Genomic DNA, 12,767 nt, shown 5'->3' with positions numbered 1-12,767 from the left:
GGGTACCTCTTCTTAATGCACATTTACCCCTTGACATACTCTATAATGTTTTTTTATTTGCTTTCCAGTCCTGAACCATCTTTTCTGTAAAGGAGGGTTCACACTACCGCCGCTGTCCGCCCTGGGGTTTCAGTCCTAAACCCCGGAGAAACTGATTAGGCGGCGGCTTGCCTTTTTTTTTTTTTTTGCACTGGGCCACAGTTACCATAGATATACCATTTTGGAGAAATGTCTATTGCTTAGATCACTTTTTTTTTTTTTTTTTTTTTTTTTTTTAAATCAGAGGTGAAACTGTGAAAAAAAAAATGGCGGTTTGCCACTTTTCATTTTGATGTTCACCGTACAGGAAAAATATTTTATAAGTAGACTGGGCATTTTTGGACATAGGGGTAACTAATATGTGTATGTATCACAGTAGTTTTCTACTTTTATATGTATTCCAGGGAAAGGATGTGATTTAGAACGTTTTTTTTATTTTATAAATAAAAATAAAAATTAAAAATAAAAAAATAAAAATTATATATAAAATATAATATATTTTTAACTATTTTTAGGCTTGAACCTGCAATCATTTCAATCAAGCGTATTGCCGTCTATGAGAGATTTTGTACATTACTATTGCAGCTGGTCATAGACTAGCCGCGATAGTAATATCGCTATGACAGGCCTGGGAGCCTTCAGTAGGCTCCCGACTGTCACCGGAACAGGTCGGCTCTTGCGAACTCGCCACGCAGGAGCAGACCTGCAACTTTAAAGGTATGGGGCCACTTTGTGGACGGAAGTGGGGTTAAGTTTTAATGCCTGGAATCGGAGTACATTCTGATTGCAGGCATTAGCATCGGGCCTCCACGTATGGCAGAGACCCGGTTGCTATGGTAGCTTTGCATGCTGTGGAGGCCGGGGCTGCAGCATCGCTCCACTCTTGCCGCTGCAGGAAGCCAGTGGCAGCAGGAAGGTTGCGATTCCGCTCCTCCACCCCTGCATACCTGGCATATACGACGACCCCCAACTTTTCAGAAAAATTTTGGGGGTTAAAAAGTCGTCATATACGCCAGAAAATACGGTACTCTCCGCAGATCCAGATAGCACATTGACGCCTTCATTTCTATGGGCCCATACACATGACCATGTATTACACAGTCATATGTGTGGGCTGACAGTCCGGGCTGCAAAATACAGAACAAGTCCTATTCCTGCTCTATTTTGTGGCCCTTGCTTCCATGGCTCCTATTCATTTAATGAAAGGGGCCACGGAAGCACGGCCAGTACAAGGGCGGCACATGGATGACATCTGCGTTAATTCACAGCCAGCAGCACACGGTCATGTGCTACGAGCCGTCCTCTAGGATCACACTTGTGCCATGCTCTGTCGTTCATATCTGTCATGAGACCCAAATAAGAGCCCTCCCATTAAAACAGCAATCACCCGCAGACCCTATAGGCCATAATGGCGTCCACTGGGTGTCCAATGGGTTTCCACCAGTTTTCTACTGAAACCAGTGGAGAGAAAAGTCCTCTGTGCAGGACTTTTCACTCCTCTGCTTTTTGACAATGAACCCTCTGATGGAGCCTTAAAGAGCAAGTTTATTATAAAATGTTATGTTAGGAGTTGGGATATCACCCATCTGTATATTACCCAGGATTATGTGCTGCAGACCACATACGATCCCCTGATAACCCCTCTAGGATCTTCTGCTGACTGCCAGAGGGCACACTACTGAGTGATTGCCGAAGGATATCCTACAGTCTCTCTACCAGCCCGTCTTCACACTTATGGGTACTAGAAAATGGCGCCCATATTAGTTGCCCCTTTTTTAGCCACTCAGACTGTTACTAGGTAGGAAGGAAAGGCATAAGAAAACCTCAGGGTATGGATTGTGCAGATGTGTGAATTCCTAGCATGGGTGGGATCGCTCTTTGAACGAAATGGAAAGACTAGGATTAACAATGTTCAGATTTAGTGAAGTATAAACACTTCAGATCTGTCCGAGATCTCGTGTAGGCAGCCAATACACAGCCTGTGATATATTGATAAGTTGTCTATATGCCACGCAAATCTAACTGTAGTATTAAATACAAGTCATGTTTAATACACTAATAATAATACACCGAAAAACTGCTGTAAGGGTTAACCACGGCCGCCCGCGTGATTCACTTAACAAGTCCTCATTACCACTCGCGCAACTCCAATATGGAGCTCCGGCCAAAATATTGTTTGTCAGGAGAGTGTTCACATATGCATGTCTGCTACACTTATACAAATGGATTCTTCAAATACCAGATTGTTAACATTTCATTAAACAGTCATATATTCTGCGGAGGGAAAGAGCGGTCCAGTATTTTATCTGGCGCTATCGGATTTTGTACATCACATTCCTGAGCATCTTTGGAGCTTAGTCTTCCAATTTATAGAAGGGTGATACTATACAAAGGGAAGACTAAGGTCAGATATGGATATCTGGAGCGATTGGTAGATCCCAAAATCATGAATTCTATAAAGTGAAACCCGTTTAATAATAATCCACCTCACCCCCTGATCTTCATTGGCTGCTCCCCTCTGCCAGTCCCTCCACTGGCTACCAATAGCCCAGCGAATTGAGTTCAAGCTACTAACACTAACATACAAAGCCATCCACAACCTGTCCCCTCCATATATCTCTGACCTAATCTCCTGCTACCTGCCCACACGTAACCTCAGATCCTCCAATGACCTCCTACTCCGCTCTGCTCTCATCCGCTCCTCACACAACTGTCTCCAAGATTTCTCTCGTGCATCCCCCATACTCTGGAACTCCTTACCAAGACACATAAGACTGACCCCCACAATCACAGGATTCAAGAAGGCCCTGAAGACTCCCCTATTCAGGAAGGCCTACAACCTCCAATAACACTATCACCGCACCGCCATCTGTACAGTCTCCCCCTCTCCTTCTGTCTCTACCCCCCTTCCCCCATAGATTGTAAGCCCTCGCGGGCAGGGCCCTCTACCCCACTGTGCCAGTCATTGTTAGTATTATATCTACCTGTATATTCTGTGTATTGTATGTAACCCCCAAATGTAAAGCACCATGGAATTAATGGTGCTATATAAATAAATAATAATAAATTTTATTTATAGAGCGCCAACGTATTCCGCAGCACTGTACACCCAAAATTCTATGGAAAATTGGCCTTCTTGGGGTGGTCTTCTAAAAGGAGGTGGATAGTATGCGCAATTGATGGTGGACCTAAAAATCTGTCATGGTACATCTGGTCTGGATAGAGGGTGGTCTTATCAACAATGTGGTCTTAGGGTACGTTCATATGGCGGAATCTGCATTCCGCGTGTGAACATTCCGCGTGGCAGTGCATCGGCATCCCACTCCGGATTAGGCCCAAATGAATGGGCCTAATCTGGAGGGAGCCTCGCGTCTCAGACGTCACGGCTGATTCAGGTTCAGGGTCATCTCTCTTCTTTTTTCCACTACTAGCCAGTGGAAAAAAGTGAGTGGCTCCCATTGAAGGCAATGAGAGGCCAGTTTTGGCAGTGGATTTTGAGGCCAATTCCGTGTCAAAATCTGCTGCCATAAAACTCTGCGTGAACTGACCCTTATTGGGGGGTCTCGTTAGGTTTCTGAAATGTAAATGAAATGAAAAACCTACTATGACTTCTAAATCAACATGAAAGGGAACAGCTGAGACCCTTATAAGGTTCAGGATAATGGACCCACAAATCCACATAAAGTACAATGCCCCCTTTAGCTACATGATGGGATCTTAATGGGACTACAAGAATTTTGAAGGGAATGATTCAGCCATTTTTGTTTATTGAACATCTATACTGAAACACATTCTATTAGGTTGTGAGTTCCCGATACAGTTTATTATTCTATTTTCTATATGTAGGCAGCCATCTTCCCTGTGCTCATACATAAATGCAGAGATGGGATTTTACAATAGGCACCAGTACAGAAGAAAGCGGAGATAGAAAAGACTTCTACAGTATAAGAAGTGCTATAGAGATAGGGAGGGACGAGGAAGAGCCAACACCTATTGTCACTTGTGTGATCCTGTGTTATCCGACTCCAGATGTATAATATGGGTTTAACTTTTTATTACACTTCTAGCTATTGGTGCTCAGAGGCCAGAGCGAAAACTGCAAGATTAGAAGATTTAAAAAAAAAAAAAAAAAAAAAAAAAAGTCAGTGATATGAAAAATGTAAAAATAAAAATGTAAAAAAAAGGATATAGAATAAAACAAACAAACCCCCCCCCCAAATCTCCACATAGCAAGCACATATAACAACGCACCTGAAAGTGGCGACACAGTTGGTGATTGGCCAGCCGATGACAAACGACCTCTCGGGGTAAGTGCTGCCCTCACAGACTTCCTCCATGCAAGACGCTGTCCACATCTCGCTCACCCGCACATGGTGCTTCAGTTTATAGTGAGATGGAGACCTGCGCATATAAAGAGAACGGCATAGGATGAAATGGTGAGACTTACTGAAAAACGTTTCCATCTTTGACTCAATGCAAGGTTCCCTGTACTGACACAGTTTTATGAACATGAACAGAGGACACAAAACGTTATTGTCCGTTCTAATGCTCGAAATGATGACAAAGGCAATCGGTTACAAATATGTTACATCAATGCTTTAAGGGAATGGAGTCTATATGGGTTAGCCTGTTACCTAGAGGGGAGGCAAATGACGTAAAGACTCCATTTTGTTATACGCAATGGTAAAAGGTTTCTAATGATGCCATGTACTTACCTGTGAGGGGCCAAGTGGGCGCTCGTGGTCTCCAAAGGAGTCAGATAGTTCCACACCCCTCCCGGCCTCCCTGACATCCTATAGGCTGGGAGAAGCCAGCTATGATGGAATCTGACCAACGTGCACAGACACTAGGTGTGCTACTAGGTGTACAGGCCTCAGCTTCATCTGTACCCTACACCAAGATGGCTTATCCCAGCCTATAGAACATCAGTCAAATCAGGGTTGGTACTAACATCAATAAGGATATATTCACACTACCATTATTGCGGTCATCCACTGATAAGGCACATTAATGGTAGCAGAATAACAGAGCCCCCTTCTGTGTCCACTACCATAGACTATAATATAAAAAAAAAAAGTAATGGACACTTTTCTTGTTTATTGTCCTACATGCTTCTTTATCCATCAGAAAAGTAAAAAGCTTGTAACGGATAAGAGCAATGGACATAAAATAAAAGTATTTTGAACACATCCTTATGGCGTGTTTACATGTTCAGGATTTTGAATGCAGTTTTTAGAGTCCAAACCAGAATTGGACTGAAAAAGAGTAGCAGCAGCACCCGTCTTTGAAAAGGTTTCTTCCTTTGTGAGTTTATAGGCGCCGCCCCCTTGAGTGGCTGGCTGCCTGATACAGAGCTCCAAGCTGGGAGCAACCTCTATCTTTCCTTTTTCACTCTTTTCCTCTGTATCTTCAAGAATCCTGTAACCAAGCAAACTAGCACTATGAATTAGCAACTATAAATCGAATGGAAGACCCTGTGGAGTATTTTGTTTCTATTGTAAAACATGGACAATGACTCAAGACCTGGTTCAGTTGGTTTCCTGTGTGTACACATGTGCCTGCTACCATCCCCCCAGGAGCCAAGGACAGCATATCTCACCATGCGGCATGGAGGAGAAACCTGCATGGATGTGTGGATTTCTTTTTTCAAGGAGATGATTTTTGGAGTCTATTGCTGATGTGTGAAGATGCCTACAGCTGACTGGTATTTCTTTTTTATTTTTATTTTATTTTTTTTATGGTAGAGTTGGAAGGGACCTCAAGGGCCATCGGGTCCAACCCCCTGCGAGTGCAGGTTCCAGCTATATTGTTATATACTACTGTACCATCTATGAAACTATCACTGAAATTTCCCCATTGTGGGACTATTAACCCCTTAGCGACCCTTGACGTAACTGTACGTCATGGATCGCATGGGGATGTATAGAGCGAGCTCACACGCTGAGCTCGCTCCATACACGGCAGATGCCGGCTGTATAATACAGCCAGGACCTGCCAATAACAGCAGCGGTCGGTGCCCGAGCCGATCGCTGCTGTTAACCCTTTACACACTGCGGTCAAACGTGACCGCAGTGTGTAAACGGCGCCGGCGGCATGGGCGCCGCCATGTTTTGCCGATCGCCGCCCTCCTGAACGTCACATGAGGGCGGTGATCGGTTGCTATGACAGCCGGAAGCCTATTGAAGGCTTCCAGGCTTGTCTCTGCCCAAGATCTATTAGACGATGCCAGAGGCCAGAGGCAGCGTCTAATAGAAGTGCTGGGATTCTGCTATTCACTGCAGTACTGTAGTATTGCAGTGAATAGTATGAGCGATCAGACTCCCTAGGTTTCAAGGTACCTAAGGGGTCTGATCATAAATGTAACAGAAGAAAAAAAAAAGTTTTTAAAAGTATTAAAAAAATAAAAAAAATATAAAAGTTCAAATCACCCCCCTTTCCCTAGATTAGCTATAAAAGTAATTAAAGAACATTAAACATAAACATATTAGGTATCCCTGCGCTCCAAAATGCCCGAACTATTAGAATATTAAAACATTTATCCCGTACTGCGAACGGCGTAGCGGCAAAAAAAATAAAAACCGCCAAAAAGCGTTTTTTTCAACACTTTGCCTCCTATAAAAAATTGAATAAAAAGTGATCAAACCATCAGATCTTTCCCCAAATGGTATCAATAGAAACGTCATCTTGTCCCGCATAAAAAGACACCACAACCAGCTCCATACATGGAAATATGAAAAAGTTACAGGTGTTAGAACATGATGACACAAAAATTTTTTTCTATTTTGCAAAGTTTATCATTTTTTTTAAAGTATCAAAACATTTCAAATACTATATAAATTTGGTATCACCGCGTTTGTACTGACACGTAGAACACAGGTAACATGTCATTTGTACCAAACAGTGAACGCTGTAAAAATTAAACCCATAAGAAAATGGCGCAAATGCATTTTTTCTCCAATTGCACCTCATTCTGATTTTTTTTCCAGCTTCCCAGTACATTGCACAGCATATTGAATGATGCCATTACAAAGTACAATTTTTCCCGCAAACAATAAGCCATCATGTGACTCTGTGAACTGAAAAATGAAAAAGTTATGGCTCTTGAAATGTGAGGAGGGAAAAACGAAAATGCGAAACCAAAAAATGGCCGGGTCCTTAAGGGGTTAAAGGATTATCTTATCTTATCTGCAACTGGTTTTGGGATCACAAACTGCTTGCAAAAACTCAGAAGGTGTAAACACAGGCTAATAAGCCCTATGCTACTTCTAGTGGTGATTGCAAATAACCAGAAATGAATAATTCATCTCTATATAGATCAGACAGAGCTCTGTATCAGAGAAACAAAACAAGTATGAAACAAATATAAATCATACAGATATATAGTATGCATAATTACACTTGCTTAAAGTGCATCTACAATTATAAACCAACTTTTCATAAGTGAATAGTGCAGCTGACTATAAGAATCTTTGTAATATGCCTTATGAAGGCTTTTAGATAAATGTCTATGGAGAGGGGAGGGGGCAAAAGAGGTGGCTGGAATACAAATATCTGCTGGTGATATACTCTGCTATACTGTGTGTCAGTGACACTACTGTAACTTCAAGACAAGAATCTACCACGGCACAGAAAGAGACAATAAATCATATAAGGCCTCCTCCTCCCCCTCCCCTCTCCATAGATTCCTGTGTGATAAGTAGAATATGCTACATAAATAAACAGCCTGAGTGAAAAGGAGAAGGAGACCAGCCCAGTAAGTGGGGAAGGAAGTTTAATTCTGTATTAAGACGTATTACAAAGCTTCTTATAGTCACCTGTACTATTGGTTTATGACGTAGTCTTATAATTGGAGATTCTTAATTTAAGCAAATTATGAAAATTTTCAATTCCGTAGCCTATTACTATATAACATGTATAAATATAGGTTACATTGCAATATACAAAACTGGCTAGAAAGGTGTAAAAATAGCATCTAGCAATAAAAAAAATGCAAAAAATAAAAATAGAAATTTCATGTTCTCTGAAATGATTGAATCTCCAAAACGAGAATCTCTCTGTAATGACTTCAGCTCCATCACGGCACAAAGACAGAACATTTATGTATAACTTTGCAACAAAACGGTCCAATACGAGAACAGCTTGTACCGAAGTGTTGCCTTTCCATTAGTGAAACCTGACAAAACAGGCCGGGAGAACACGTGCAGAAGTCATTAGAAGTCATCTCCTCAGCCCATGTCTTCTCAGCACAGCCTCTCCTCTACTGGGGAAGGGAGTATCATGTTCATGGCGAGAACAGCCAGTTACTTCCTTCACCCACCAAGGTCAGGTTTATTATTAGGTTTATAAATAGTGACCAAGTCAAACAGGAACATCATATCCTAGACCCAGAAATATTCCGCATTCTTCAATAATGACCATCGGGCCAATAACCGGTATCCTGCTCATCGGCATATCACAAGTCATCGTCTATGGAGCCCGTCTCATTGTTTATTTTGCAGTCATTCTAGCAAAGACCAAGGCTGGAAAGATTTTACCCAGAGCCCATTGTTTCATTTTCCTGAGGATTCCCATTAGAAAAAAAAAGTCTCCTACAGAAAACAACATATCGACTTCCTGAAAAACAAATGGTGCTGGCACGGTACACTTACATAATAAGAAGGAAAGTCAACCTGGCAGCGGTGGAGGATGCCCTTCCCCTACGTCATCTTGTTGATGACCAACCGAGGACAACAATGGTTTTCAAGGACAGATTTTATTACACCACTGTAGGACAGATTGCCAAGTGCAGTGACATATTTATCTCTAGAAGCGTAATATTCATAGATCACAATCGTTCCGTACAATTGTAGTCTCAATAGAATTGTATTAACCCATTTATGCCTAGAGTTCCATCATTTGAATGGCAGACTCATAGCACACAACTCAAAAATTTCAACCTCCGGCATAAATGGGTTAATAATGGTAATATCATCATCATTATAACTATCAATTCACAAAGTTGATATATTGCTTCCTGTGACAAGGGGCATCCTCTACGTCCAGAGGGAAAAGTTTGTACTATAGGTGGGGCTTCCTTACAGAAAGAGCGTTGAGATTATGAAACTCAATGCCATAAGATGTGGGGATATCGGATTGATAACTTGTACAATTTCAAAACAGGGCCCCTATCCCATTGTATCAGTTGGCCGCTATGGAAGGTATTGTCCTTGTTTTATGCAAAGCCTGAAATGTATGCAATATAATCATTTACAGCACCATGGAATAAATATTATAATGTCCAGCACCATAGAATTAATATAATAACGTACAGAACCATGGAATATAATAATGTACAGCACCATGGAATATAATAACGTACAGAACCATGTAATTAAAATTATATCCAGCATCATGGAATATAATGTCCAGCACCATGGAATATAATAATGTATAACACCATGGGTTTAATATAATAATGTACAGCAGTAGAGATGAGCGAGTACTGTTCGGATCAGCCGATCCGAACAGCACGCTCCATAGAAATGAATGGATGCACCTGGTACTTCCGCTTTGACGGCAGCCGGCCGCTTAACCCCCCACGTGCCGGCTACGTCCTTTCATTTCTATGCGAGCGTGCTGTTCGGATCGGCTGATCCGAACAGTACTCGCTCATCTCTATACAGCAGTATTGAATGAATAGTGCTCTATAAGTAATAAGTCCACTGAACAATGTCATAACTTTACTTAAGCAAATAGGAGTGATTGTATACAGATTACCCACTAGGACTATTAAGGCCCCTTCACACGGAGTTTACGCTCCGCTCGTTCAGACACGTATACATGAGCACTTCAAAACACATCCCATTCAGTTCAATGGGAGCGTGTGTAAAGCCAGCTTTACGCGCGCTCCCATTGAAGTGAATGGGATGGGATGTGTTTTGAAGCGCTTGTGTATACGTGTCTGAACGAGCGGAGCGTAAACTCCGTGTGAAGGGGCCCTTAACCTTTTCCCTGCCGAGGACATAGCTCTACATCCTCCCAGGGTGAAGGCGGAACAGTGGGCAAAACGTGTGAATATAACTAGGTACAGGTCATGCTGTTCATACACATGATCCCTTTACTGTATCTTTTCAGATAACAATATCAACCAATAATCTCAAAAAGAGCCAACCAATATACTGTGAGTGTCCTTGCTTACCTTTCCTCTTGGCTGGACATGTCCAGGTGTGTGTGTGTGTGTGTGTGTGTGTGTGTGTGTGTGTGTGTGTGTGTGTGTTGAGATGATCAGCTTTTCAAAACAATAGGTTTTGCAATATTCTGTCTCACAATGTCTTTCCTCGCTGTGTCTCTCTGTCATCAGACTGTAAAAGGTTTTCTATATACTATAGTGTTGAATTTGTTTTCACAAGAATACCAAATTTTAGACTATGTAGAGGTGAAGACATTCTCACAGGTCATGGACTGTTTCTTCAAAAGCTTCCACGGTTCACATCATAATCCCGATTTGGCAAGAATGTTACGTCACTTACCTCCACAATACATTCTTTTACCTCCATATACGACTTAATAGACAATATAAACCACAAACCCAATAGCAACATATTCAAGATGCCAATATGGAATTTGTTTACTTTGGCTCAGGTCTCAGTCACACTTGACTTGCCTTTGAGCAAACATTTCAATGAAGATCATAGGGTTTACTTACTTAGACTTGGCAATGATAAGGATGTCGGTGAAGAGGAAGAGATGTCGTTCCTGGGTCTGCAGACCAGTCTTCAGCTGAACATGGCCATGCATTATAAATGATCGACTGGGACAGACGAAGGCTTGGACAAGTGGACAGGATTCAGGACTTACAGGTGAGAAACAACCATCCCTATGAGAAGAAGAGAGAACAGAATTAATTTAGGCTATTCAGTCTAATACACCAGGTTTTGTCCAAAGGCCCGGAAAATGGGAACCACAAATGGCGACTCTTGACACTGCAGTTAATAGGCAAAATTGGAAATTTTTCTCTAGCCCCCAGTGTTCCTGAGCTTTCAGTACAATTCTGCTCTCTACTGTCAGGTGGGCGGTCCTTGTCTGTCTCCTCCCACCTGACAATAACAGCACTGACTGCTCTGGAATGGTAGGTGCTAGATAAAGAAAAAATCCAAGTACCTCAAGAATCTGAAGTGACCACTATAGACGGATACACCGAACTTAAGTTAGTGGAGGTGGTGTTAGGTCTTAGAACAGTTGGATATTGATTTAGGAGATTGGCACCTGTAGGCGGCGCTAGAGACACAGCTGCTTTACTACTGGAACTGAGCTGGTACTGTTCTCAGAAGGCATTGCCTTAAAGGTATATGACCATTTAAGAAGTTATCCCCCCTATCCAAATGCTGAGACCATCACCAATCAGGAAAATGGGTTGTTTTGTACCGTATACTTCATGGTGGTCAGGCAACTATGTGCTCCCACTGAAATGAATGAAGCGGTGTATGTCCGCCCTGATCTCAATTCTCGATGGGTGACAAAACTTCTCCATCTTAAGATGAGAATACCCCTTTAAAGACTAATTTCCAGTTGGTTCTCTTCCAAAAAACGAGTATAGGAGAGTTCTATTTAAACAGATACAGTTGAGGTGCAATACCAGATAAAACCTCTCATCGAGAGTGGCGGTGTTCCCACCCTTTATTAATTCCAGACAGCCCCTTCAATCCAACTACACCTCTGTGTGTATGAAGCCATCTCTTTTACTGACTTGAAGAATCTATCAGTTTAACATTTAGTAAAAATCCAGCTTCCAGTATAACGAACATAATCCAGTTTTGTATCTTTCCTGTATAAACAAGCACCATGTCAGGAACTGCCTGGATATTTCCAGTTCCTCTGCTTCTAGGTGCGATATAACAAGTCCTGAGCGCGGAGATAGAAAACGACAGGGTGAGAATCACTACCAATACCATCTCCAGGAAAATACGACTTCTAGATCTTTCTAGAAGTCTAGAAGAATTCTCTGGTTTAACTTATGATTTCTAAAAGCAAACGGAGAGAAGGGCCAAATCTATAAAATTACGTCATCTTATAACTATAACTAACTGTGGGGAGAAACCACCACTCTGCTATCAAAAGATCACACAATAGCCGAAAAAAAATAATTATGTAACCAGGCCCAAGCACCCTAGGGTGCCCATATGGTTCCCTAGTATGAGGAAACAAATCTTTGGGCTGGAATGAAGGAATCTTCAGAGGTTCCACTGATCTTACATGAGATAACTGTACTGAGCCTGAAGTAGAGACTTCCAGACCCTGAACAAGCAGGTACTACAGCTAATACAGGCCTCACCAGCACAACTATTGCAGTCCCCGAACAAGCAGGTACTGCCACTAATACAGGCCTCACCAGCACAGCCATTGCAGACCCTGAACAAGCAGGTACTGCCACTAATACAGGCCTCACCAGCACAGCCATTGCAGACCCTGAACAAGCAGGTACTGCCACTAATACAGGCCTCACCAGCACAGCCATTGCAGACCCTGAACAAGCAGGTACTACAGCGAATACAGACCTCACCAGCACAGCCATTGCAGACCCTGAACAAGCAGGTACTACAGCGAATACAGACCTCACCAGCACAGCCATTGCAGACACTGAACAAGCAGGTACTACAGCTAATACAGACCTCACCAGCACAGCCATTGCAGACCCTGAACAAGCAGGTACTACAGCTAATACAGGCCTCACCAGCACAGCCATTGCAGAC

The 12,767-nt window shown here is 42.3% G+C and overlaps 1 protein-coding gene across 1 annotated transcript in view; it reads right to left on the bottom strand.

Annotated features, from left to right (window-relative positions):
- The window catches only part of ARHGAP20 (Rho GTPase activating protein 20), an 87,609-nt gene that overhangs the window by 33,951 nt on the left and 40,891 nt on the right, over window positions 1-12,767 (bottom strand). Inside the window, exons 3-4 of the mRNA XM_075266058.1 lie at window positions 10,724-10,894; window positions 4,291-4,440 (exon numbers count right to left, since the gene is read on the bottom strand). Of these exons, the coding sequence (XP_075122159.1) occupies window positions 4,291-4,440; window positions 10,724-10,894 (321 nt within the window). The remainder of the gene's footprint in view (window positions 1-4,290; window positions 4,441-10,723; window positions 10,895-12,767) is intronic.

The sequence above is a fragment of the Leptodactylus fuscus genome, chromosome 2 (genome assembly GCF_031893055.1).
Source record: "Leptodactylus fuscus isolate aLepFus1 chromosome 2, aLepFus1.hap2, whole genome shotgun sequence".
Taxonomy (NCBI): Eukaryota; Metazoa; Chordata; class Amphibia; order Anura; family Leptodactylidae; genus Leptodactylus; species Leptodactylus fuscus.
This window is presented reverse-complemented; position numbering and strand designations above follow the sequence as displayed.